Source organism: Vigna umbellata, chromosome 11 (genome assembly GCF_029865625.1).
Source record: "Vigna umbellata cultivar VRB3 chromosome 11, Vumbellata_1.0, whole genome shotgun sequence".
Lineage (NCBI taxonomy): Eukaryota > Viridiplantae > Streptophyta > Magnoliopsida > Fabales > Fabaceae > Vigna > Vigna umbellata.
Window position 1 is genome coordinate 74,624 of NC_142175.1, and position 27,200 is coordinate 101,823.

Consider the following 27,200-nt stretch of genomic DNA (forward strand, 5'->3'; position numbering starts at 1 on the left):
TAGGGTATACTGGCAACAAGTGGTGTGACTTTTGCTTCCAGTTGTTACTTTTCTAATCTTCCTAATAATTATACACTAAATATCTACAAGCGAAATTGAAACTGAACTGTGCCAGCTATTATTTCTTTCTTCCTCTGATTCTATTTTGCTTCCTCGTAAAAACCGAAAAGCAAGAAAAACAAAATGGACTTCTGTCATATGCTTCGGAAACATCGTTGTAGTTTCGTTAATAGCCGGAGTTACGAGGCATTCAGCCCCTCATATAAGTTGTAAAAAAAACACCAAAATGAAAAAAACATGCTTTTTCACTTTTACTGGCTTGGTCGTTTTTCAACGAATTCAACCAATGCCTTCTTATTCTTCGTCGCCATCCTTCTCAAAATCAAGATCAAAATCAAAATCAAAACCCCAGTTCACATATGATGTCTTCATCAGTTTTAGGGGAGAAGACACTCGGAGGAATTTCGTTTCCCATCTCTATTCTGCCCTCAAAGACACTGGAGTCAACGCTTTTCTGGACGATGAGAAGCTTGATAAGGGAGAAGAGCTGAAATCTGAACTGTTGCATGCAATAGAAGGATCTCAGATAACCATCATTGTTTTCTCCCATAACTACATTCACTCTACATGGTGTCTTGATGAACTCCTCAAAATCATGGAATGTCATGCTTTTAGAGGACAAGTGGTTATGCCAGTGTTTTATGATATTGGCCCCTCATTTTTACGTGACACCCAACATATTTCTTTCGAAGTCATTTCTGACCAACAGAACAAGATAAAACAATGGAAGAAAGCCCTGACACAAGCAGCAAATTTATCAGGTTGGGATTTGAAAAATTACAGGTAAGCAATCTATTCTGTTTTATTATTATTATTATTACTATTATTATTATTTAAGTTCAGCACCAGCACTGAAAGAAGTAAAATCTGAGTGAAATTTCCCCGAGTCAATGTTTGCATTAGAAGAATGTTTGTGTAGAAGTAGAGAGATAGTATACAAGAGGCTGATATGACCTACTAATATCATTCCCTTGTAAGCTACCTCTTGGAGTAAATCCCATGAAGGCTTTTATTGTGATACTTTGCTGTTATACCATAAAATTCTTCACGTGGGCTTAAGGGTAGGTCAAAAATTGAACATTAATATATTGAGAAGTATATTTTATATTTCGGAATATGTGAACTGAGAGCAATTTTGGATGAAGAAAGTTGAGTCCTAGTTATGAATATAGTCTTAGAGGAGTCCAGTATAGTTTATGAAACCACACACATCAATTTGCTATTTACGAGATTTCTGATGTACTTGTAAAAGATTTAGTAAAAGTGCTTCTGCTATGAACACTGCTACAGAAAGTGTTTCTGAGGTTGTATACAATTGAAATTTTATTCGAAGCTTATAATCTTTTGACAATTTGTGTCCATTCTCATTTTGGGTTATTTTTTGTTGCAGAAATGAAAATAATCTTATGAAGGAAATTGTTTGTAAGGTTTTGAAAAGACTGGATAGAACATACTTGTCTATCACAAACTTTCCAGTTGGACTAGAATGTCGTCTGCAGCATGCTATTGACTTTATTAGAAATAAAAAAATAGGAACCTGTATATTAGGGATTTGGGGAATGGGAGGGATTGGCAAAACAACCATAGCCAAATCCATTTACAATGAAATTCGTCATGAATTCAAATATAGAAGTTTTCTTGCAAATATTAGAGAAGTTTGGGGAGGAGATCGGGGCCCAATTGATTTGCAAGAACAGCTTCTTTCAGATATCCTTAAAACAACAAAGACGAACGTGCATAGCATTGATTGGGGAAAAGGAAAGATCAAAGAAATGCTTTGCACAAAAAAGGTACTTGTTGTTCTTGATGATGTGAACATCTTTGAACAATTAAATGCATTATGTGGAAATCGTAATGAAATCAGTCGAGGAAGTGTAATAATCATTACCACCAGAAACGTACGTCTACTCAAAGAGATTGGAGTTGACTATGTGCATGGAGTCGAGAAAATGAATAAAATTGAGTCCCTTGAGCTTTTTAGTTGGCATGCTTTTAGGAGAGCAAATCCAACTAGGGACTTTTTTGAAGTCTCAAAGGAAGTAGTCACATACTGCGGAGGGCTACCACTAGCTCTTGAAGTTCTTGGATCTTACTTATACAAGAGAAGCAAAGAAGAGTGGCAAAGTGTGTTATCAAAACTAAAAGAAATACCAAATGATAAAATACAAGAGAAATTGAAAATAAGCTATGATGGTTTATCAGATCATATGGAGAAGGACATATTCCTTGACATATGCTGCTTCTTTATTGGTAAGGACAGAGGCTATGTCACAGAGATACTAAATGGTTGTGGGCTTCATGCTGATATTGGAATACCAGTACTAGTAGAAAGGAGCCTAATCAAAGTTGAGAAGAATAACAAGCTCGGAATTCATGATTTACCACGTGATATGGGAAGAGAAATTGTTCGTCAAAGTTCACCGCTACGACAAAAGCGCAGTAGATTATGGGTTCATGATCACGTACTTGATATATTGACAGAACATACCGTAAGAACTTTCTGTAACTATTTTAAAATTTCAATCATCCATTGTGATCTTATCAAGAACATAGTAACACATTCTGTTTTTATTTTTTCAATCATATTGTTTTTCTTAATCTTTTGGGTGAACGCCGTAGGACTGTTAATTTTTGGGTTTTGAATGTGTTTGTCTTGGTAACGCACACTATATGCATGCTGAGGCTATAGGCTTTGTGAAAACAGCCTATAATAGCTTATTACCTTTCTACTTGAAAATAGCATATGGTTAGCTTCATTGAATTGTCAAATTTTCCTGTGCTTATTTGATTACAGGGAACAGAAGCCATTGAGGGATTAGCTTTGAAATTGCATAGACATGGAAGAGTTCACTTCAGTGCCGAAACATTTGAGAACATGAAAAGACTGAGAATTTTGCAATTTGATCATGTCCAACTTGCTGGAGATTATGGGCATATTTCCAAACAATTGACATGGGTCTATTGGCGAGGATTTTCATTAAAATACATACCTGACAACTTTTATCAGGGAAAAGTAGTTGCTATTGACATGAAACACAGTAATCTTAAGCTAGTATGGAAGGAGCCCCAACGACAGGTATATCATCAACAGAGTTTTCTATGGTGAGCGTACTAATTGTTTCCCCCATCTACTTTACTAATACTCTTCTAAATATATCTCTCGCAGATACTGCAAAGTCTAAAGTTCATCAATCTTAGTCATTCCAAGTTGTTATCAAAGACCCCTGACTTTTCAAAACTACCAAATCTTGAGAGAGTCATTCTAAAAGATTGTCCAAACTTGTCTGAGCTGCACCATTCCATTGGAGATCTGCCTAATCTTCTTATTTTAAATTTGAAGGACTGTAAATGCCTTCGGAATCTCCCAGTGATAAAATCGAAGTCTTTAAGAGTACTCATCCTTTCTGGTTGTTCAAAGATCGACAAGTTAGAAGAAGAAATAGTGCAGATGGAATCGTTAACAACTCTAAGGGCAGAGAATACTAGCCTAACACAAGTGCCATTTTCTATAATAAGATTAAAAAAGATTGGGTTTATATCACTTTGTGGATATGAAGGATTAGCAAGTGTTTTGTTTCCTTCTATCATATGGTCTTGGATGTCGCCAACAACAGGTCGTGTATCCTCTATGCAATCATTTGGAAGCATGTCAACATCTTTAGTCTCTGTACATCTACAGGATAATAATTTGGTTAACCTACTATCAAAGGTTAGTGAGTTTTCAAAACTTCGAAGCATTTGCGTGCAATGTAACTCAGATCTTCAACTAACTCAAGAATTAAGAAGAGTAGTGGATGACTTCTGCAAATTACATTCTGCAATGGAAACAACCTATGCACCACATATTTCAGAAAATTCCATGGTATCTCGTTTAATTGGATTTGGAAGTCACTACCAAGTCATGGATATGCTTAGCAATGATATGACAGAGGTTCATTCTATCTCTCTAATCTCTCGCCTCTCTTTTTCTGTGTGACTCATATTAGCTTCTTAATTTTTTTAGAGAGCATTGGATAACCTTTACTTGGAAAAATGGAATATGCTTCCCTTTTTTGGCATTTAGCTTGGTTGGGAGCACTGCTCTATCACTTCTATTACAAACTAAATCTAATAAAATATTTCAGAAGATAAGTCCCACGTTAAGAAAAATTTACGTTGATGCTTACTTTTCTTGTTATAAATTAGCACATTATTTTCTTAGGAAGACAACAAAATCTATTTCATGTTTTTTCAGTGTACTTTACTGCTTCAGAGAAAAGAAGAAGAATAGTTTCTCCTATAAGGTTCTCCTCTTAGTTATTTTTCTGATTTCTGGGGAGAGGAGAGTATTGTAATTTTCTTTCCTTCAAGTAAAATTAAATTATTGTCTATTATCTGCTTATTCATCTTATCATCTTTTATTTTAGTTGTGATAGTTTAGCTGGGACTTCATATGTTCTTACTCTCCTAATTCATATTACACCTACACATCGTGGAAGTTCTAAAGGTTCTTATTGTAACAAGAATATAGTATTGTTCATATTTTAAGTGTGTCCTACTTCAACCCATCATCAATATAAAAATAACAATAACATTTTAAGTGTGTCCTACTTCAACCCATCATCAATATAAAAATAATATTGAAGACACCTACACTTTAAAGTATGTTCGTGTGTCCATTGGTGACCCACTTCTACTTCAGAATTTACCTAATCAACCCATCATCAATATAAAAATAACAATATGGAAGGACACCCTTAATTAATCATCAATATAAAAATAACAAAGACCTTGAGAATGATGTTCCTGAAAGTTCAAAGTAAGCAAAAAAAAAAAAAGCAAAAAAAGGCCTTAAGAATGAAGGTAAGCAAAAAAAGGCCTTAAGAATGAAGGAGCTAGATTGGGAATGATGTTTCTGAAAGTTCAAAGTAAGCAAAAAAAGGCTTTAAGAATGAAGGGAGGTAAATCAATAGGACATTTTGAGAATGATTTTACTGAAAGTTCAAAGTAAGCAAAGGCCTGAATGGTAATTTTGAGGATGTTTGTGGAAGTTCAAAGTAAGCAAAGACCTTGAGAATGGAGGGAGGTAGATCAATAGGGCATAACTCTAGTGGGAAAAGTAAGCAAAGCATGTTTGTGAAAGTTCAAAGTAAGCAAAGCCGGTTTTGTAAGATTGAGTTAAGCTTAAAATTCACTTCTTAATATGATATCTAAAGCTTAAGGTTGTTTTGAAAAATTTTCGTCGCCCCTGTCCACTGCAACTGTCACCGCCATCAAAGTTGTCATCATTGCCATCACCCTAGTGTCAAACCCAAGTGTCAACTACTATGTCTTCTCTAGCTCTGACAACTAAGTTTGACCTCTCAATTTCTCTCTATAAAGGTATACATTCTACCTATAATCCTTCTCCACATTATATTTCTTTAAGTTATCATAAATTACCTTCATTTTTTTATATTTGTCTTTCATCTATTTATTTTGTGACCATTCCAATATTTGTTAGTGATGCCTTAGCCCATCCTAGTTGGTGTCAGGCCAATGAACTAAGTGCTCTACAGAATAGTGAAGCTTGGGAGCTCATCCCATTATTGTCCAAGAAATTTGTTGTTGGTTGCAGGTGGGTTTTCTCTATCAAAGTTGGTCCTGATGGTATGATTGCCTCGAAGCCCGTATTGAGATCAAAGGTTACACAAATTTTTGCATTAGATTATGGTTATACATTTTCTCCCGTGGTAAAAATGACTTTTGTTCGTTTATTTATAACTATGGTTGTTATTCAATAATAGCCTATTAATCAAATGGATGTCAAAAATGTGTTGTTTAATAGATATTTGCAGGAAGAGATATATATGAAGAAACCTCCAAGATTTATTGTTCAAGGAGAGTCTTTCGGATTGGTATGTCATCTTCACAAATATTTATATGGCCTAAAACAATTTCCTACGCCCTAGCTTGGAAAATTTAGCAATGTTTTTCAATAATTTGGTATGAAATGGTGTGAGGTAGCTCATTCAGTCTCTTATTCTCACTCAAGGGATGAATGTGTCTACTTGATAATATATGTTGGTGACATTGTTCTTCTAGGTAGTGATAACCACAACATCTCCCATATCAAACAACATCCCAGACCAAAGATCTTGGTAAACTCAAATATTTCTTAGGTATTTAGGTGGTCCAATCCAACAATGGTATTGTTATATCTCAAAGAAAGCATGCATAAATATTTTGGAGAAAACTGAGTTGGTGAATTAAAAATCTGTTGACACACCTATGGATCCCAATACCAAACTCATAACAAATCAATGGTAGCCTATGTTAGATCTTGATCTTATAGTTACTCGCCCTAACATTTCCTTGCAATTAGTGTGGTAAGCCAATTTTTTAATTCCTCATGCAAAGATCATTGGCCTGGTTTTGAAAATTTAACAGTGTTATTCAACAATATGGGGCAAAGCATTCAATCTTTTAACAATGTTATTCAAATGTTGATTGGTCAAGATCTCCTTCCGATAGAAAATCAAGTTTTGGATATTGTGTCTCCATTGGTGGTAACTTGATTTCTTGAAAAAGCAAGAAAAAAAGTGTTGTGGCAAGATCTAGTGCAAAGGCAAAATATAAAGCTATGGCATAAGCCACTTCTGAACTTGTTTATCTTAAGCAATTGCTTAGAGAGTTATAATTGGGAGATGTCACTAAAATGACACTTATATGTGTGACAATCAAGTTATTTTCAATATTAGTTCTAATCTTGTATTTCATGAGAGAACCAAATATATTTAGATTGATTGTCATTTCATTCGAGAGAAGATTGTATTTGGAGATATTAAGACTAAGTTCGTTAACTCAAATGATTAGTTAGCAAATATTTTTTCTAAGTCTTTACAAGAATCGAGAAATGAATATATTTGTAACAAGCTTGATACATACAATTTATATGCATTAGCTTGAGGGTGTGTGTTTGATATCTTAGATTATTAGATATCTTAGATATCTTATATTTGTCTTTTATCTTATGTTACTTTGTATTATTCTTTAGTTTGTATTTTGGGCTTAGCCCATATTTCCTTCATCATAAATAAAGTTCTTTATGTGTATTTTCTATACAAAGGAGATTAATCCCATATATAGTTTTTTACTACATTTAATAATTATGATGTGAGAATTACCAGTATTATCCTTCGAAGGAGCAAAATATTTTGTATCATACATTAATGATTACTTTAAGTGATTATGGGTGTACCCTATCAAAGGAAGTCAAATGTGTTTTCAATAGCATTGTGCAAGTAAGAAGCTATTACATGACAATTTAATGTTTCATATACACCTCAAAAAAATAGTATGACAAAGCGGATGAATAGAACTCTCATGTATAGAACAAGAACTACGTTGAGTATAGTGGGAGTGACTATGTCTTTTTGGGGGATAAGTAGTTAAAATCGCCTATTACATGATAAATAGAACATTGTCAATAGTTAAATGTTTGAAGGCCACGATGTAGATTGGAAATGGCAAATCGATTTATTATTCTTTCTACATGCATTTGGTTGTACCTCATATGTAAAGTACAACTTTCAAGAAAGAGCAAAACTAGATCAAAAATTTAGAAAATATATATTCTTGGGTTATGATGACAAAGTGAAAGGGTATCACTTGTAAGATTCCACTACCTACAAGGTTGTTGTTAGTAGGGATGTGGCCTTTGCAGACAATTAATAGCAAAATAAGTACACAAATGACAACTTTACAAAGGATACTACCATCGTACAAATAGAAAGCCTTTGGATAATTCTTCTTAGTTAAAACAAGAGCATGAAGAACAAGAGCCAAATGTAGTTAGTAAGGGAGGACACCAACGATCAACATGAGAAAAGGTTAAACCATCTTAGCACTTACAATATGTTTTGCAAGCCAAGATGTATATTGTCTTCTGAATGAGGAAGAGCCTTCAACTTTTCAAGAGGTTGTGAGCGGTTTAGATGCTTCTTTATGTATGATGGCGATGCAAGAAGAAATAAAGGCTATATACAAAAATAAGACATGGAAGCTTGTTGCACTTCTAAAATGTCAATAAGTCATTGGTTACGAATGGGTCTATAAGATCAAAAAAGATGACAATGATCAAGTACAACAATGTCATGTTAGATTGGTAGTGAAGTGATATACTTATAAAGAAGGCATTGACTTAAGCAAAATGTTTTTAATATCCAATTGTTAGATTGAAAATTTAAGTTGTTTTAGCCTTGTGTGCTCCATTTGATCTACATCTTGAGTAATTGGATATAAAAATTGTTTTTCTTCATGAAGGCCTAGAAGAGGTAAAATATATTCTCCAAACAAAAGACTTTACAGAATAACAAAACTTGGTTTGCAAATTGACCATACCATTATATGGCTTAAAGCTCTGCCTAGGTGGTTGATACAAGAAATTTGTTTCCTTCATTATTAGCTTTGGTTACAACATATTGAGTGAAAACCATTGTACTTATTACAATAAGTTTGATGAGAACGATTTTATCATTTTGTTGTTACATGTAGATGACATAGTGGTAGGCCCAAACAAAGCTTGAATTCAAGAATTGAGACACAGTTGGATAAGAAGTTTGATATGATCAGTAAACAAGATTTTAGGGATGTAAATTATCCAAGACAAAAAAGATAAGAAGATTTGGTTTTCTAATAATAATTACAAAAAATCTTGTGATGATTCAAAATACAAGATTGCAAGAAATGTTTTTGACTTATTTCTTGTCAATTGTAAGTTACCCTCAAGTATGAGTCCTAGTAATTAAGCAGATAAGATGAAAATATATTGAGTATTGTATGCATTAGCAATAGAAAACATTATATATGTCGAGATATATACAAGACCAAACATCTTATAAGCAATGAGAGTGGTTAGTAGATTCATGAAAATCCTAATGGAGAGAATTGAAGTGCTACTTAGATAATCCTTAAATAAGCCAAAGAGATATACTACTGACTTTGTGTTTATACTTCCAAGAGGGGTAGTAAGTTGGTTATGGTAGTAAGTTGGTTATCCAAGTTACAACATGTTATAGCTTTGTCTACTACAAAAGTTGAGTACAAGGCAACTACTCAAGCATGTAAGGAAACTATTTAGATTCAAAGGTTAATGGATCAACTCAAGCACAAGCAACAAAATCTTGTTTGTATATTGTGACAATCAAAAAGCCTTTGCACATTGTAAGAAATCTTGTCTTTTACTCCAAGACAAAGCACATAGGTATACGCTACCCCTTTGTTTGAGAAGTAGTAGAGAAAGGAAGCGTGAATATGCAAAAGATTCACATCAATGAAAACCTGACCAATGTTATGACAAATTCCATTAGCATTGACAAGTTTATGAGAGTTTGATACTACTGCGACTTATCAGAAATATAGACAACATGATGACAAAAATAAATCATGATGTAAAAATTTAATTAATTTCATAAAAATCTTCAAGTGAGAAAATGTGAAAAGAGAAATTCATATCGGAGAAAATTTACTTTGATGCTTACTTTTCTTGTTATAAAAAGAGCAAAATGTTTGCTTAGCAACACATCAAAATCTCTTCCTCTTCTTGTATACTGCTTTGATGTTTTAGTGGTTGAGAGAAATATTATTAAAAGAAAAACAATTTTTCTTTTAAGGTTCTCCATGTCATTGTTTTTCCTATTATTTTCTCCTTCAAGTTAGAGAGAAGAGTGTTGTAATTTTCTTTCCTTTAGTGAGATTACATTACTCCGTTACCCAACAAAAATCTCTTTTTTCAAATGGGAGTTATGATGGGGAGTCTTATTTTGGAATTGTCAATGACAAAATCTTAAAACTCAATGCACAAGTATTACCTTGAACAAATTTATGGTTTGAGATGATCAAATTTTATTGTAAGCGGGTATTATAAATAAAGTGCATGTGGAAATCTCATCTAACTATTGACTGAATTCATTTCAATCCGTTTCCTTACCTAAATTTTATGCTGTACACTTTTGTTCCTAACAGACACTATAGTGGCACAAAATATCCACTTGAATTGAATAGTATATAAATACGTAAATGACTAAGATTTAGTTCATGATACAGGTCCTGAAAACCCATAGTTCGAGTGATTTTCTCCTTCCAGGGGACAAGTATCCTTATTGGTTAACCTATACAGGGGAAGATTATTCAATACCTTTTCAAGTGCCTGATGATAATGACTGCCCAATGAAGGGGATGATTTTGTGTGTTGTTTGTTCATCAACCCCCGACAACATGGCAACTGAAAGTCTTGCTAGTGTATTCATCTTTAATTACACAAAGAACACCATTCAGATATACAAGCAAACAGCAACAATGTCTTTTAGTGATGAAGATTGGGTAGGCATAATATCAAATCTAGGACCTGGTGACAATGTCGACATTTTCGTAAGTTTTGAGCATGGAATGACAATAAAGAAAGCAGGTGTTTATCTAATATTTAGTCAGCCAATTGTAACACAAAGTCCATCACCTGAACAGAGCACACAGCCATCAGGAGAAAGGAGTGCGCAATCATCACCTGAAGCACAAATGGAGCCATCTCATAATATCCAAATGGAGCTACCAAAGAAGCCAAAGAAAAAAAAGAAAAAAAGAACTTCAAAAAGTGCAAAGAAAATGAAAGCATGTTTATGCTTCAAGTAGAACTTTTTTTATTGGACATTAAACAGTCATCATGTGGGATTTAAGTGTTTCCAGTCGAGTGTATTAATGAAATATTCTTGTCAAGAAAAAAACATTGTTTTGTATGTACATAACTTAAATAATATATATATATATATATATATGAAAATGAATTAAATTACACTATATATATTTACATCGGTTAATCTATTAAATCGTCTTTTCTAAATTCATAACTAGTTTGAAAGTTCACTTTACAAATTATATATGCAAAATTTTTTATTAATATAAAGTTATCTGATTTCTTACATAAATAAATCAAATCGAAATCAGTGTAATCTAATGTATACTTTTAAAAATTTGAAATTTTAACAAAATTTTGATATGGATAATCATTATTATTTTTGTTCAAATTTAATCTGAGTAATCATGATTACGATTGTTCAAATTTAACAAAATTTATAAGGATAGAAATTATAATTTAACAATTAGATCAACAAAATTAATTTTTTTATAAAGTTATTTACAGTCTAACATTTAACAAAAACTACGCCTATCTAATTTGACTTTACATTTTTTGGAAAACTTTGTGTAATATACTGCTGTTCTAACTTCAAGCACAAGTTTCTAATATCTTCTCTGTATTTTCTAATACTCGACTGAAAGGGTCAAATAAAACAATATTTGTACGTAAACGTCATTATCAATGAACTACATTTTATTGTCATTTGAGGATTAAAAGAGACTTTGGATCTTTAGGTAGTACCTTAAATTTAGATTGGAACCACCTTGATACTTGAGATTATCATAAGCTTGATACAACAGGATACTATTGTGCAAGTCTAGGATAGAAAAGCTTGTTCGTTGGGTATTGTACCCATTTCTCCTATGTGAAGTTGAAAAATTGAAGAAACGGATTCTGAGGAAGTTGTCTTGTGAATTGGTAATGTATGCAGACACGGGCTGGGTATCTCTATGTAGAGGAAGGCATATGGATAAACCGCCGGCAATGCTTCTAACGATGTTTTCCTAAGCAGCAAAACTCTTAACTTATCAAGCTTCACCTGCATCTAACCCAGAGTTTTGCGGATCAGTCCATATTTAAAAAGTAAAAATAAAAACATCATTTTAAAATGTAAAATTTGGCCCAATTTCATCTAAGTATACTTTGTCAAATACTAGCAGTATTACCACTTTTACCTCTACATTGTTGGATAATGTTGTATTCCTTAAAATTTGAAAATGCCTCTAAGCCAAATCAGAGTTTACATTCCAACCAACATATGTAAATAACTTAAGCTTGAGAAAATATTGTCATTTTCTCCACGGCAGTGACAACATCATTCTGTTTCAGAGTTGAGCAAGAGAAAGCCTGTCAAAATATTTTATTTTATATAACAATGAATCAATTAATCAGATCTAGTAGCACTAATAACTAAGCAGAATAAAAATTCAGGTTCAATCCTTACCCTGTAATTTTCATCATTGAAAGTTAAAGGCAAATAAGAGAAGTATCATTAGAGTAAACAAGTATATTATACCTCATAAAACATCAATACCCAACTGCATATATAAAATACATACTAACTAAAACAAGAGTTAGGAAATAATGGAGGATACACACATCCTGTAAATGAACGACCTTCATCTGCTGAAAATTAGATACATACAACAATGTGCATGCACAAAAATTTCCTTCGGAAAATAGAAAGAAAAAGACAACTATTTGCATTTCTTTTTCTTCCATCTTTTAAATTTTACAAAAAAAGTGCTACAATAAATTAATATTATTTGCTACGATTCTTATGCATCATACCTTGAGAAACCATGAGGCTAGCACAACGGGTAAGAAAGATTGAGGAATGTTTGTAACATAGATATCCCTCCTCTCCCCATGAATACGAATAGGTATCCCAGACTGAATTTGGCTGTCCGGGCAAAATTGGCTGAAGCCTCTACCCTTCTGAAATCTTATATTAAAATTTTCTTTATAAATCTTTCAAAGACGTTTTTCTTTGGTTCCTTCTTTGGCTCAGGAGAAGGTTTGACTTCCTTATCAATTGATTCATCACACATTAGATAGATAACTGTCTTCTTGACCTCCAATCCATGGCCAAAATTCACAAAAATCTCCACCTTGTCTCCAGGGCCTGAATGTGATATTATGCCCTGCCAATCTACATCATTAAAGGAAAATACCGTCTCTCGCTTGAATACCTGGATAGTGTACCTTGTGTAATTAACCATTAAAACACTAATAAGATATTCAGTTGCTGTGATTTCAGGGGCTGATAAATAAACTACACACAAAGTCATTCCTTTCATGCGACAATCCTCTGGCACAGTGAAATACACTGAATTTCCCTCACCTATATGGGCCAACCAAAAAGGATCATTGTCACCTGGGAGAAAAGCATCACAAGACTCGCTGGTTGCCAATCCCTGTATCATGAGAAAAAAGTTTAGCCATTTATGTAATTGTTATATTCAAAATGGATTCCTACAATCATTATTTTGTCATTCCAGGCTTTTTAACAATATAACAACATAATGCATAAATTAAAACATTGTTATGATAACTAACTCAAAAATTTGGATAATAGTTTTGTTGTGTACTCTATAACAGATCATTAGGATGCATTTCTGTATATATCACACAGGTCTTTCAACCTGTTTTTCTCTGGGAGTATAAGAAACATGAAGCAAGCATGGCAGGAAGAAAGTGGGAATCAATTTCCTAGTGCTTCATATGAGAATGATCACTTGGCTTGTTGAGTATTAAAATAAAGTATTTTTAAATGAAGCCGCGTGATTAGAGAAGGAAAAAGAACTAAAAGAACCAGAACATTTAAGTTTTATTTAGATATGTCATGTTCACTAAAGTAATAGCTAAATTGAAAAGTGAAGGAAAGCAGACAAAGGAAAAGGGAAGGAACCTCAGATATGCTAGCGCTTAGAATATTGAAGACTTCTTGATAACTTCCAATTCCAATCAAATAAGACCTAAAGTAATGATTTGATATTTGAGATGCTATTTCGACCTGTGTAAAATTTACACTGTTGCCCAAAAGTGCCCTTACTTGCATAGAAACTTGAGACTCTGTGTCACATTGAACCAAAACACTTCGTAGATTTGAGAGGCTGCTAAGCATTTGTTCAAGATCACCCAAACTATAACTTTGCATATCCATGGAAACTAGATATGACGATGTGCTACAAAATGGATGAACATAAGATAGGGGATTCATTGTTGGTGACATCCAAGAACGAATGATAGAAGGGAAAACATTACGCGAAAATCCTTCAAATCCACATAGCGATATATAAACAATGCTTTTTGACTTTACTATTGAAAAGGGCACTTGTTTCATAGCAGTATTTTCAGCAATTAGTGTAGTCAAGGATTCCATCTGCACTATATCTTCTTCTAATTTGTCAATCTTCAAACAACCTGAAAGGATGAGAGTTTTTACAGATTTCAACTTATAAACTCCCCTTGGCAGATTGCCAAGACTTTTACAGTCTTCTAAATTTATCAGTAGAAGATTGCGGAGACCTCCTATGGACTTGTGTACCTTGCACAAACGTGGGCAATCTTTGAGAATAAGCTTTTCAAGATTTGGTAGTTTGGAAAAGTCAGGAGTTACAGTCAAGTACTTGGAGTGACTAAGATTGAGGATTTTTAGCCACCTCAAAATCTACAAGAAGATAGTTTTAGTTAGGAAAAGATTAGAGAAGGAAAAAATTGAAACAGTGGTAAAGTGGAAAAAATTCCTAGATTAGTTAAATTGAGTTTTAAAAGAAAACGGAATGTGATACGTACCTGAGGTTCTTTCCAGAAAAGTTGAAGATTACTGTGTTTTAAATCAATCACAACTGCACCTTCCAGAAAAAAATTTTTAGGTATATATTTTGAAGGAAATCCTTGCCAACAAACCCACCTCAGTTGCTTAGAAAGATAAGCATAATTTCCAGTAAGCTGTACATCATCAAGTTCCAACAGTCTCAATTTCTTCATTTCCTCAAAAGCATAAGCTTTGAAGCAATCTTTGCCAATGAAATCTGATTTCAGAGCCAATCCCTCAATAGTTTCAGTTCCCTGTGATGATAAGAAAAAAGAAAAAGAAAAATGGAAACCTCTTTTGTTAGCTCACGATAAAGTTATACTTAAAGCTCAGCCTAACCACACATATATTGAATGTAAAAAGACGAAAACTTTCAAGTTTCAAAACTGTATATAAAGAATGTACTTACTGTATTCTTTGTCAATACGTCAAGTACATCCTCACGAAACCACAATCGACTCCGCTTCCCAGGATCCTTTCTTGAACTCTCACAAATTATCTCTCTTCCCATGTCCCGTAGCAATTGATGCATTCCAAGTTTGTTGTTCTTTTCAACTTTTAAGAGACTACGCTCAATAAGAACTGTTATTCCAATGTCAGCATGTAACCCACAACCATTCAGTATCTCTATAACATAGGCTTTGTCTTTACCAATAAAGAAACAACATACATCAAGAAATATATCCTTTTCCATGTCATCACATAAACCATCAAAGCTTATTCTTAATTTCTCTTGAACTTGATCATTGGGAATTTTTTCTAGTTTTAACAATACACTTTCCCAATCTTTCTTTGTCCTCTCTATTAAATAAGAACCAAGGACTTCAAGAGCTAGTGGTAGACCTCCACAATAAGCAACTACATTTCTTGCGAGCTCATCAAAGTCTTCTCTTGGTTTAGCTTCTCTGAAAGCATGCCAACTAAAAAGCTCAAGGGACTCATTTTTGTCCATTTCCTCCATTTTATAAACATAATCAACTTTAAGTAGGTCAAGTAGGTGTAGATCTCTAGTTGTAATGATTATTACACTTTCCTTACCAAACCATTTACGATTTCCACATAGATCTTTTAATTGGCCAAAATCATTTACATCGTCAAGTACAATGAACACCTTCTTTCTAGAAAGTCTGTTCTCGATGACAGTTGTTCCCATCCCAACGCTATGTATCTTGACCTTTGTTTTTAGGACATCTGAAAGAAGTTTTTCTTGTAAGTGAACATGCCCTCTTCCATCTGTCTCACGAACTTCCCTAATATTTTCAATGAAACTCTTATCATTGAATCTACGATGAATTTGATTGTAGATGGCTTTGGCCATGGTAGTTTTGCCCGATCCACCCATTCCCCAAATTCCTATGGTGCAGACCTTGGCGGATTGATTTTCTATAATTCCAAGCACTTCTTGCACACGGGATTCCAATCCAACAGGAAATTCAGTTATAGACAAGAGTGCGTAGTCTAGTTTTGTCAGTATGTCATCAACAATGTCCTTCACTAGTTTAGCTGTATTCCTTCAAATTCAATAACGAGTACAAACAATCAAAATGACGACGTACTAGAAAGATACTCTTTTGTTTTTTATAACAACCAATATTAACTCTTTCACAAAAAACTAAGAAACTAAATTAATTTACTTAGTAGCGTTATATCAGTCCTAACTTTATATGTTCTTCCAAAATTCTTCGAATAATAACAAGACATGCTCCTATTCATTTTTCAAATACTTTTATTGGCTTTATTTCTTGTAATCTCTCTCATATATATTGCTCTAATTTTATTAGATATGCATGTGAGCATGGAAGATTCCCAAAAACTATTTTGTATACAAGGCAAAGTTAGGCTTCCAAAGAGTTTAAGACAGTTAGGTATTGCACTTATTATATGTTAAAGCAGATATGTCTCAAATTAGGAAAAACTGAATGAAAATTTAATGCAAGACACATTTCTAAATTACTACTAAACTCAAATTACTTAATTCTACACTAATTAAGAATGTTATGAAACTTCCTGCAATATTCTTGATTTCATAAGTACATTCTACAAATTACAATAATTTAATATTTTAAAGGCAAATTAAGATTTTACACTGAAATAAATACATATATGTGTGTGTCTATATACACACCAAATTTTAAAACAATTTTGGTAAAATAATTTTGAAATTAATTATGTTTTTTAAGTAACTCATATTTTTAATTGATTTTTTATTAAAAAATTTCATTATATTAAGTCTCAAAAATATCTTTTATTTTTGGTTAAGAACCCTACTGTTCGCCATCCACTCATTTCTTTCCTCTGTCCTCTTCCAATTTCAAGTTACTCTTTTTCTCTTTAATCTCTTTCAACTATCCGATTAATTTGTTCCTTCTCTTTTCAAGAATGACCAAGTTTGAGGAAATTAGAGAGGGGAACAAAGCAAGTTCATTGGTGAGTTGAAAAAGTAATGTTAGTGAAACATTTGTGGAGACAAATTTGGAAAAATTAGAGAAAAAAAATGTCCAAGTGAAAATTAACAACTTCATTCAATTCAAAATTTGAAATCTTTTAAAAATATTAAAACTGCAGTATTAAGCTTAAAACATGATGTATTAAGTCTCAAACCTGTGATGTACCTGTGATTCTTCACATCCCAACCAGAGAAACTTGCAGCTTTCTTGAGCACGTTTTTCCATCTCGACAACCCATACTCCCTATGCTCTTCGGAAAACTTTTTCTTCGCAGCAGCTTCCAAAGCCTCACGAAAGCGACCTTTGGGATTGCGTAGAATGGACGGTTCGACGCCGTGGAATATGGGCACAACGATTTGGCCGTAGGATTCGTTGCAATCGATTATTTTCTGAAGCTCGGTTAGACACCAAGTGGATTCGGTGTAGGTTTCGGAGAAAACGACGATCGCAATCTGAGAGGCTTCGATCGCTCGCGTTAGCTCCTCCAGCGGCGTTCCCTTGAGCAGATTCTCGTCGTCGAAGAAAGTGTTGACGCCGGCGTTGGAGAGGGCGCAGTAGAGATGCGAGACGAAGTCTCTGCGAGTGTCTCCTCCCCTGAAGTTGATGAAGACGTCGTAGATCCATTGGGGTTGTGATGATGAAGAAGAAGACATTGGGGTCAACAATAATGCAAAAACACGCAGAGAAACTTGCAAAAGCTGCTTAAAAGAGAAACGCGTTTGACTGCAGATGAACTTATAATCTTGATTTCAGAAAGAAATTAAGTGTTGAATGAAGTTGAAATCAATAGAATTTTATCATTATTACCGGTTAATTTCTAAGTTCTTTTTCTCGGTTAGTATGCTTTTCAAATCACTTCGATTTCTTTTTAAATTACCTAAAAGGTTAAGGGAGTCTCATACGAACGACTTTTGAACAAGTCTTTAATTGTGAAGATGAAGTCATAAGATGATTTTCATTAGGATTAATTTTAATTACTTATATACTTAATTTTTTATTACGTTGAAGTTGTGTATTTTGTTTAAAGATTTTTTTTCTAAAACAAAGTCGTTTTAGGTATAGACGACGTCTTTCAAAATAATTTACATTGAAAGTTGTTTTTTTTTATATGATAACTCTCATAAAATAAGTTTTATTGAAGTCATGAGTAGGTAACTTTTGTCAAATTTTGGCAAAAAAAGAAACTCTTAATCGTAATACCATGTCATGATATTAATCACAACTAAACTAAACACAAAATCAAAGTAATTATATCTTAACTTCAATTCAATTTGTATTAAACTAAAGTTATCTTTATTTTAAGAAAAGATGACTTCTCTTATTAAATTTTTTGAAAAATTTTAAGTTAATTATAAAGAAAGATAATTTCAGTCTTAACATAAAAGTCGTTATAAAAAAGATCAATAAAATTATTGATCAAATTAGTTATTAGTGATTTTAATCTTATCATAATGTGTTTTTACGACTTCACTCCCATAGTCAAAAGTCGTCCATAAACATAACAACTTCTTCCTAATGAAGTTCATAATGAAATTATGTTATGTAAGCAATGATCTTTCAAATAATTATTTTAAAAGAGAGTTTAGATATGCGATTTTGAAATGTAATTGACTAAAAACCTAATTTTTATATATAAGAAAGTAATTAATATATGAAAAATATTGATTCTAATCTTATGTTATTTTTAAAAATTTTCTTCTTATCTTTACATTTTGTTTTTTCGCAGTTATAATAATTAGGATGATTTTTTTAACAATTTTTTAAAATGAAATATAAATATATAACTATTTTTTATAAAAACAATTTTTTATGTAACAATAAGTAAATTATATTGTCTTAAATAATATAATAATACAAAGTTCATAAAATTTAAATAATATCTCTAAAAAAATTCGACTCGAATACCTGAAAAATGGTTGAATAAAAATATCTAATAATATCTACCACTAAGTAAAATAGTAGATTCAAGTATTATTGTTAGTCTCACTTAGGTACTTTTTTTAAGTTGGAAACCCACCTATCTTATCACCTTTAAACGTTCTTTTCTATGTTGCCTTTTGATGTCCTATAGTCTTTGACTTTAGAGGAACTTTCAAAAATACCAGACAATTATTTCGTTGTTGTTTTCACTCTTTTCCTAATATAATGGTTATTCATATGCCAACTTGGTGTATTAGTGAATGGGACAATTATTAAAGTTTTGGACAGCTATAAATTTTATACTAGAGTTACCTTCATATGTCAACATACTTCTACATAAAAATCAACTACAACTTACTGTAAGAATAAGTTTCAAATAATCTAATACAAGTTATATCTTGAATATCAAGAGCTTAAAGATGCATCCATGAAGACAACTCAAAATTTTGTTTTCTTCACTTCCACTTCTCCTTTCTTGTCTTTTATTTCTAAAAATATAAATTGTTTTAATTTCTATTACGGGAGCAATAAGTTGTATTGGTTATTAAGAAACGTGAATTTCATCGCTTTGTCGCAAACCCGTTATTTTCATATGGTTTCTCATTGAAGAAAACTGTCAAATAGGAAGTAAAATTTTGGCTTATTGCAATTGAGAACAAGATTAGATCCTTATATTGTGTCTTTGATTTCTTGTCAATTTTATCTTGATTAATAGGCTGTGAATTTATCTGGGTTAATAGGTCGTGAACATTTATCAAATTTGGGAGTTCATGAGTATTTTTAGAAATGTAAACATGTGAAAGCGCAACAATTATAGTGTTTTTTTATCATGATGCTTGATGAATTTCTTCTTTGTATCAATTTAGTAGTTAATGCCCTTGGTTATTCAAAGCAATTTTGGCTGTACTCCAATAAGTGACATTGAGGCATTATTACTTGCACACTAATCGAGTATAAACAAGTTTAGGAGAAGATTAATTGAATCTTCTACCATTAACATTGCTAAAAAAGATTCAATTATAACTTAGCATTCTATGTTAATGTCGATTCAAATAGTTCAACTCACGAAATTAGTATTTAATGACAAATTTTTTAGCAATAGAGGTAATTTCAATTATGCTAGAAATTTTAACCGAAAAATGGTGATTTTGGATGATAATAGTAGTGGTAGCAATTAATTATTGTGTAATATGAATAAGTTTGTACTATATACAAGTTTATTCATACATATATTAGATGAATTTATTAATACATATTAGATGATTCTATTTATTATATAATTAGACGAGTCTTACAATATATATTATATAAGTTTGTACATTAAGAGAAAAATAAAGAGGAAGAGGAAAAAAAAAGAAGAAAAGGAAGGAAAAGAAGAAAAAATAAAAGAAGAGGAGGAAGAAGAGAAAAATGACAAAATTTTAAAATATACCTATGAACAAAATTAATCAATAATTATCTATTGATTTTGGTTTTTGATAATTATTAATAGATTTTGGTCATTTGATATTACCAACAAAATTTTTTATTTGTCAATAAAATTTATCTACGATCATTTTATCGATAGACTTTCTATGACTGACAAGTTGTTAATAATTTTGATTTATCAACGAATTTTGATCATTATTTATAATTTTTTATTATTGGTAAGTTCGTTTTTTTTTTATTAATAAAGTTTCAAATATGTCATATTTTTCGTGAAGGTAATTATTTTGTTAACTTTTGAGATTCTAATATATTAGACTTAGTGGCCAATAAATATATATATATATATATATATGCACCTTCCTGATTTTATTAAAATTATTACTAAGTATCTAAAAAATTTATTTTGCTCCCACTAATCTTAGATATTTAATCCAGCTTGCCCTGCTCTATGATAAACCATATGTAGTTGAGAGTGTACAAATACACTACTTGACATTAAAAGTAAGTTGTTTTCACTACCTTAGGGTCTCATATCCACCACTTGGTTTAATGTTCTTCATTTATTATTTTAAACTTTTGTAATATGTATCAATTCCTAGATTTTTGTTTTGTATAACATTCTATTTATTAGAGGTTTGGTTGTATGTTTTTTTAGCATGAATTTAGTTTGATCTCTATGTTTTTGTGTTTGTTTTCCTTTTTCTTTTTAGCAGATTTCCATGTGATAATATGATTGTTGAACTTTGAATCATAATAATACCTAACAAGTAGATTTTTAATAAAAAATTAAACTACCATGTATCACTAACTAGTCGCGCATTATGAGGGTTCGGAGTCAATCACAATTACACCGTGAAGAATAGCATATTTATTTCTCCCTGTGTTTTAAAAATGCCTATACCAAATAAATGAATAAATAGATAATTGAATGTTGTAACAACTATTTGGAGATACACAAGGTGTAAATTTGATTCCTTGGGCACATCTCTCGGGAAGTTGAAGAAACGTAAACTATGATTAAAACTAATATCGATTCCAGTATGTTCTTCGTCTGAACCAGTTGTAATCAGGCAAACGCTGAACAGGTCCCATAGCAGCAATTGCAATATCCTGCAAGGCCCAATGTAATGAGTTCAGAGACAAGCTGACGAAACAAATTGCCTAATGAACTGGCGTTCGTGTTGTTGAAAGATTAACAAGATAAATGGTTCAAACAAAACCTTGTCATAAATAAATCTGTTAGCAACACGTTTTATTGTGCTTGCATCAACAGCATCAATTCTAGCAAATAATTCTGCAAATGGTATTCTTCTGTTGTAGGTGAGTAGCTGAAATAATGACCACATAAAAAGTAAATAAAAATTGGAAACATCAAATGGAAGCAACAAAACATTGTATTGATTCAATTATTTGCATGGTATAAACAGCAAGGAAATTTCAGCATGATATTGGCCATTGAAATCTACACTATTCTTACCATACCCTCTTGCTTTTTTTTTTTGTCATGAAAGTTGTTAAGATTTATAGTACCTGGCGCCCAATATCTTCAGCTACTGGACTTGTTCCATCTATGTGGAGCAGGAGTGAAGATTTCAACTGTGAAAAACACAACACAATTCTAAGTAGCTACCAGTGAACAGAATACAAAAGTAAATTGAGCACCAACTAATCCAACGTATGTTGCATGCAAAAGCCAAATTAGCAGGGTAAAGAAACTGTGAAAAGTAGGAGTAATGGTAGACACCTGATTACGAGCTCGAATAACATCATCTTGTGAAACCTTATACGCCAACTTGGTTGTCTCATTCATTATTGCATAGCTTAAGTCATCCAAGCAATCCTTCTGAAAGAACAAATTAAAAATGGATCTTCTTCATTAAATAAAAATGTAAAACTTATCGTAGAGCCAGAGGTTGCAGAAGAAAATATATTTTGCATACAACTTGTACATAATGTTCTTTAAAAAAAATGTTCATACACCGGTTGAAATAAAGGAATTCATGTACATTGCACACAGTTAAGAATACCGTAGCCACAACACTCTAGATTCTAATAGGTTTATACAGATAAAACACTATATATTCTAATAGGTTTATATAGCTCTGCCCAAGTTTTTTCACCTATTTCTAGTTTAAATTTTTGTTTTGAACATTATATATCATTTATATCTTATATTTGAAGTATCTTTTCATTATATTTGAATTTTACGATTCTAAACAAAATTAGGATAACCATCATTGGAAGCATAATAAGAAAGAAATGTTGAAAAATCAAAGATGATTAGAAAGATTCAAGATGGCTAAAAGTTAGTATGTGATGTGGAGATAGATGGTGCTTGTATTCAAATCTATTTGTAAACAATAAACAAATGCATTGTGAATCTTAGAATCTACACAATGACTCACCTTAGCAACAGCATAAACACCAAAGAGACCTGTATCCTTGTAATTAGTATTGAAGGCCATAATGCTTTCTGCAACTTCATTAATGCCAACTCGTTGCGCCAACCCAGAGCTGTAACAAGTAAAATTTACGCTGTTATGTGATCATGAGGAGGCAGAGTAGCTATTTTTTATTTTGGGGTTTGAAAAAGTGCTTAAGTGGTGTACCCCATGTGCTTTCCACCTCCTGTGGATTTATTCCAAGAACCCAACATAGCTTGCATGACCATCAGAGCAACGGAATCAGGATCTGTCCAGGCAGCACCTTCAAAAGCTACAGCAAATTGTGCAAGGGGAATATCATCATCCAAAATTCTAACCTGTTTTAAAAACACATTAAAATAGCCATTAAATTTCACTACACAAGACAGGTTTTTCTGCACTCAACGTATTTACTCTAATGATCTTGCCTCGGAACCGGTAAAAATGGTTGGTTCTTTTGCAGCTAATTGAGAAGCTGTGGTGGGATCTGTTGACAACTTAGTAAACAATGTTTTTACTTGCTCAACAATTTCTTCATGCTTGACAGCTCCAGATGCGGCAACCACCTAAGAAATCAGACCCAAACCAAACAGTTATAGTTCCATTTTGTGGTAAGGTGGATTAAATATGTTTACTTCCTAAACTTTAACGCAAAATTGAAATATGTCTATGTTTTAAAACTTTAATATATTTTAGTCTTCTAATTTAAAATATGAATAGTCCTCTTAATCTAAAAGTGTTAACATTTCTTTTACATATTTTTTTTTATTTAAACACCCTTAAGAATCTCTTAATATTTCTAATTAAATCTTCTTGTTCTTGAATTAAAAAAGAAGTTATGTTTTTTCCTTACTAATAAGAAGGATCTTAATACCAAATTCAAGTTTCACCAAACAAGTCTTTTTTAAATTAAAATGAAACATTTTTTTCCATAAATTTTATAAGATTAAATAGAATCTTATAGAGATAATAAAAAAATATATTAAATTATGTCTTTACTAACAACTAGTTGTGTTAAATGACTTTTCAGACTGACATTTAAATTAAAATATCTTAAATAGTATAAAAAATTTAAATCTCAACCTAAAACACCATTTGATACATCAAAACAATTTAATGCACTTAGATTAAAAGAATTATATTTATTTATTTTTAAAATTTGAGAAATAAATTATGTCAAAGTTTTAAAATATAAATAAATTTTTAAAATTTAGAAACTAAAATTATATTTAATCTTATTTATAAATAAAAAGATATACTCTATGAAATGTCACAAAATAACAATGTAGTAAGAATATCTATGATATGAATTACTAACAAGAGGACATGTACAAAAAGAAGCTCAAGAATTTCTGCATACCATTCTAGGAGCTGTGTAGTGTGCCTGAATATAGCTTTGCAGCTGATCTTTAGTGATTGTCTTGATATTCTGAGCAGGTCCAAGAATTGTTCTACCAAGTGGACTGTACTGGAAAGCAGTTGCATGTAAATGGTCAAAGATTACTTCTTCCATTTGTCCCTCAACCTATAAGCAGTTACACATCATGAGAATATTACTGTGTTAGCCTTTCATAAACTAAATCATGAAAGAAACAGGAAGATAGAAAAAGGAATTAAATAAACTCAAATAAGTAAAAGAGTGATATTGTATAGCAATGCACTTAACACGCACAGAAATATATACACACATAACACTAAAAATCTTTCTACTTGTTTATTAGTTTATTATTCAATATATTTATCAAAACAAGATTAGGCTTTGAACTTTAGTTCCCTTTTAAACGGTACTGTATATACTTTTTATGTTTGATTTAGATGCATTTTTATTCGAAAACTGAATTAAATTACATCTCAAAAGGCCCCTAATTACACTATTTCCTAAACAGCTACCCTGCTAGATATGATGAAATTGGACCACATTTCATCCATCATTTTTTTAGTAGAAGAAAATAAGATTACAAATAGGAAAACCATTTTGGCATATAACATGTAAATGCAAACATTTGAACTTAGAACAAATGTGTTGTAGTTCCACATAACAACTTACTCATCCTACTCAAGCTAAAGCATTCCATGAACTTGTTTAACTGGTAAGAAGAGATAGACACGTTGCGTAAATTATCCTCAAACTCCATTAAATTGGAAACAAAAACCATTCCCGTTTGGATATCATTTGATCAAGATTCTTCCAAAAGACCAAAATCCAATCTTTTCTTCTAATGAAAAATCTTAAAAAATAAAAACAACTCAATTCATTTCATACTCTACTGTTCATCGGCTCTCTGACTTCCCATTTAAACCAGAAAACACCTCTACATCCAATTTCCCGAAAATAATACCTCTAACATAGAATAGAGAAAAAGAATCGTGAGATCCTAAGATTTTACTCGCACGAAACGTCTACACCGATCACATCAATAACAATCAACACATTCAATATTAGAATACACAACAACATGTATCCCCTTCATCTCCCACAATTCAAAGCAAACAAACACACAATCGCATAAAAAAACTAACATTTAAAATCAACACAAGTAAACAAGAAGAAAAATATTACATTAACCATTTACCTCTTCCATTTCCCTCAGAATCACGTCACGCTCACGGACAATCCTATTATCATCGAACTTCGAATTCTGCAAGATGTCAGCCAGAATATCAAGAGCCTTGGGAACATCCTTGTTCATGACCTTAGCGTAGTACGTGGTCTGTTCGCGTGAGGTGTACGCATTGAGATGCCCTCCCATGTTCTCGATCTCCTCCTCGAGCTCCCTCACGGTGCGCTTCGCGGTGCCCTTGAAGATCATGTGTTCGAGGAAATGCGCGGTGCCGTTGGTTTCCTCAGTCTCGAACCGCGACCCGGCGTCGATCCAAACGCCGACGGTGGCAGTGCGTGCGGCAAGGGAGGACTCGGTAGCGACGCGAAGGCCGCTGGGGAGCGTGGTCACGCGGGTCTGGGGCGCGGCGAGGACGCGCGTGTGGTCGGTGATGGAGGGGACGGGGCTGCCGTGCTTGAGGAAGCGGGGGTCGGGGTGGTCGAGGCGGCGGAGCTTGGCAGTAGTGGCGGAGGCGAGGCGGTCGTAGAGCATTGGCGGGGCGGGGCAGGAGGAGGTCATCGGGGCGGCAGAGAAGGGGCGGGCGGTGGGTGGAAGGCGGAGGAGGCGACGGGTGAGGGTGATAAGGTGGTTGGAGGCCATGGCGGGTGGGTATGTGGGTTGGATCACAGTGAAGAGAATAATGATAACATTACTATGTTAAGGAGAGAGTTATGATCACAGTGTGTTTGTGTTTGTGAGGGAAAGGGTGAAAGAGTGAGTTTCACTTAGTGTTCCACTTTCAATAGCATCTCATTCGGAATTCATTTGACCAATGCCAAACACACAATTTTGTTTCTTTTTTAAGCCACATAGTTAGTTAGGTAGTTACCTTCCCCAAAAGGTGGAGGATAGAATGAGATTGTGATTCATATATCTCTCCATTTTCTATTCAAATTTCTCGTTTCCTATTATTATTATTTACGTATTGCAGCTTTTGTGATGTTGAACATGGGCGATTTTTGTTTTGTACGTTGTTCTGCATGAGTTACTGTCTATTGTCCGCATAGTAGAAGGAAAGGTTTTTCGAACTCTTGTTTGTCTGTGCAGTGGAGGAGAATCAAAGTTTTTCTTGTTCGAACTGAAACATTATTTGAAAAGTGAGATTTTTTAAGAGTAATTTTTGTGATGATGGGACACAAATATTGTGCAGTTCTTGTAAGTATGAACAGTATTTTAAGACAGAAAGTATATAAAAGAAGATGATCACTTTAATATGTAAGGATTGTTGTCAAAGATCTAAAAGTGATATTATAAGTATGAGGAGCATGAAAAAGATGTTTTTGTATACTAAGAGTTCTCTTGTATCTTCAAATTCCCTCTTTATACAATGTTATTCATGGAGTGTATTAAAGAGGAAAACAAAACTCTAAAGTTACATACCTTTCTTTACGGAGAAGTTGATTAATCCAAATAGAAGATTAAAAAAATATATATACAGTGTTTTAAAATAAGAAAACTCTGTTCATAACAAAATTATTAATATTAAAAATTTTTGATATTAAAATAATTCAATCTCATTATTTTTATACCACCATTGCTTCAAAAATGTTATTTTTCAAAGTTTTTACATATTAGAAATAAAAAAATTACAATTAAATAAGTTTATTAAATTTACAAAGTAAATATTAAATTAAACTTAATAAAACTGTAACACAACAAAATTGTACAAAGGGGTGGGTGATTGAATAAAGTTTTAAGTCTTTTCGCAAAATAACGTTTAATTTTCTTTGTAGGGGTTAGACAATTTGCAATGTAGTTAAATGAGTTTATAAAACAATGTTTAGGAAAACCTTTGAAAAATAAAAGTAATAAGAAACACTTGTTTTTATATTGGCTTACTTTAAACTGAAT

The 27,200-nt window shown here is 32.5% G+C and overlaps 3 protein-coding genes across 10 annotated transcripts; 1 reads left to right on the forward strand and 2 right to left on the reverse strand.

Annotated features, from left to right (window-relative positions):
- Positions 1 to 85: 85 nt before the first annotated feature.
- On the forward strand, positions 86 to 10,895 carry LOC124845459 (disease resistance protein Roq1-like). Its single transcript, XM_088101949.1, has 5 exons — positions 86 to 843; positions 1,451 to 2,549; positions 2,855 to 3,136; positions 3,227 to 3,991; positions 10,126 to 10,895. Exons 1-5 carry the CDS (start codon positions 287 to 289, stop codon positions 10,705 to 10,707), a joined length of 3,285 nt encoding a protein of 1,094 aa, XP_087958075.1. The 5' UTR covers positions 86 to 286; the 3' UTR covers positions 10,708 to 10,895.
- On the reverse strand, positions 10,288 to 17,844 carry LOC124820734 (disease resistance protein RUN1-like). 8 transcript variants are annotated; one of them, XM_088101944.1, is made up of 9 exons: positions 17,144 to 17,844; positions 14,941 to 16,042; positions 14,510 to 14,785; positions 13,623 to 14,384; positions 12,503 to 13,128; positions 11,887 to 12,031; positions 11,453 to 11,756; positions 10,535 to 10,582; positions 10,288 to 10,426 (listed from the first exon to the last, which is right to left on the reverse strand). In XM_088101944.1, the coding sequence occupies exons 1-5, from the start codon at positions 17,629 to 17,631 to the stop codon at positions 12,658 to 12,660; spliced, it is 3,099 nt and encodes a 1,032-aa protein (XP_087958070.1). In that variant the 5' UTR covers positions 17,632 to 17,844; the 3' UTR covers positions 10,288 to 10,426; positions 10,535 to 10,582; positions 11,453 to 11,756; positions 11,887 to 12,031; positions 12,503 to 12,657. The 8 variants fall into 8 exon arrangements, with proteins under 8 accessions (XP_087958070.1, XP_087958069.1, XP_087958067.1 ...); XM_088101943.1 differs by having other exon boundaries at positions 11,453 to 11,750; positions 11,887 to 12,058; XM_088101941.1 differs by having other exon boundaries at positions 11,887 to 12,058.
- A 3,380-nt stretch (positions 17,845 to 21,224) lies between these two features.
- LOC148190670 (putative mitochondrial-processing peptidase subunit beta, mitochondrial) lies at positions 21,225 to 26,235 on the reverse strand. Its single transcript, XM_088101950.1, has 9 exons — positions 25,323 to 26,235; positions 24,110 to 24,274; positions 23,178 to 23,315; positions 22,936 to 23,087; positions 22,732 to 22,840; positions 22,071 to 22,169; positions 21,857 to 21,922; positions 21,547 to 21,654; positions 21,225 to 21,436 (listed from the first exon to the last, which is right to left on the reverse strand). Exons 1-9 carry the CDS (start codon positions 25,947 to 25,949, stop codon positions 21,350 to 21,352), a joined length of 1,551 nt encoding a protein of 516 aa, XP_087958076.1. The 5' UTR covers positions 25,950 to 26,235; the 3' UTR covers positions 21,225 to 21,349.
- Positions 26,236 to 27,200: the final 965 nt, after the last annotated feature.

Coding starts and splice junctions, on each gene's coding strand:
- LOC124845459 (XM_088101949.1), top strand. CDS start 287: ATGAAAAAAACATGCTTTTTCACTTTTACTGGCTTGGTCGTTTTTCAA. Junction 2,550..2,854: donor ATATATTGACAGAACATACC/GTAAGAACTTTC, acceptor ATTTGATTACAG/GGAACAGAAGCCATTGAGGG. Junction 3,137..3,226: donor GGAAGGAGCCCCAACGACAG/GTATATCATCAA, acceptor TATCTCTCGCAG/ATACTGCAAAGTCTAAAGTT.
- LOC124820734 (XM_088101947.1), bottom strand. CDS start 17,631: ATGTCTTCTTCTTCATCATCACAACCCCAATGGATCTACGACGTCTTC. Junction 16,043..17,143: donor TGGGATGTGAAGAATCACAG/GTACATCACAGG, acceptor TTGAATTTGAAG/GAATACAGCTAAACTAGTGA. Junction 14,786..14,940: donor ACGTATTGACAAAGAATACA/GTAAGTACATTC, acceptor TTATCATCACAG/GGAACTGAAACTATTGAGGG.
- LOC148190670 (XM_088101950.1), bottom strand. CDS start 25,949: ATGGCCTCCAACCACCTTATCACCCTCACCCGTCGCCTCCTCCGCCTT. Junction 23,316..24,109: donor ACTACACAGCTCCTAGAATG/GTATGCAGAAAT, acceptor CTGATTTCTTAG/GTGGTTGCCGCATCTGGAGC. Junction 21,437..21,546: donor ACAGATTTATTTATGACAAG/GTTTTGTTTGAA, acceptor TGGGCCTTGCAG/GATATTGCAATTGCTGCTAT.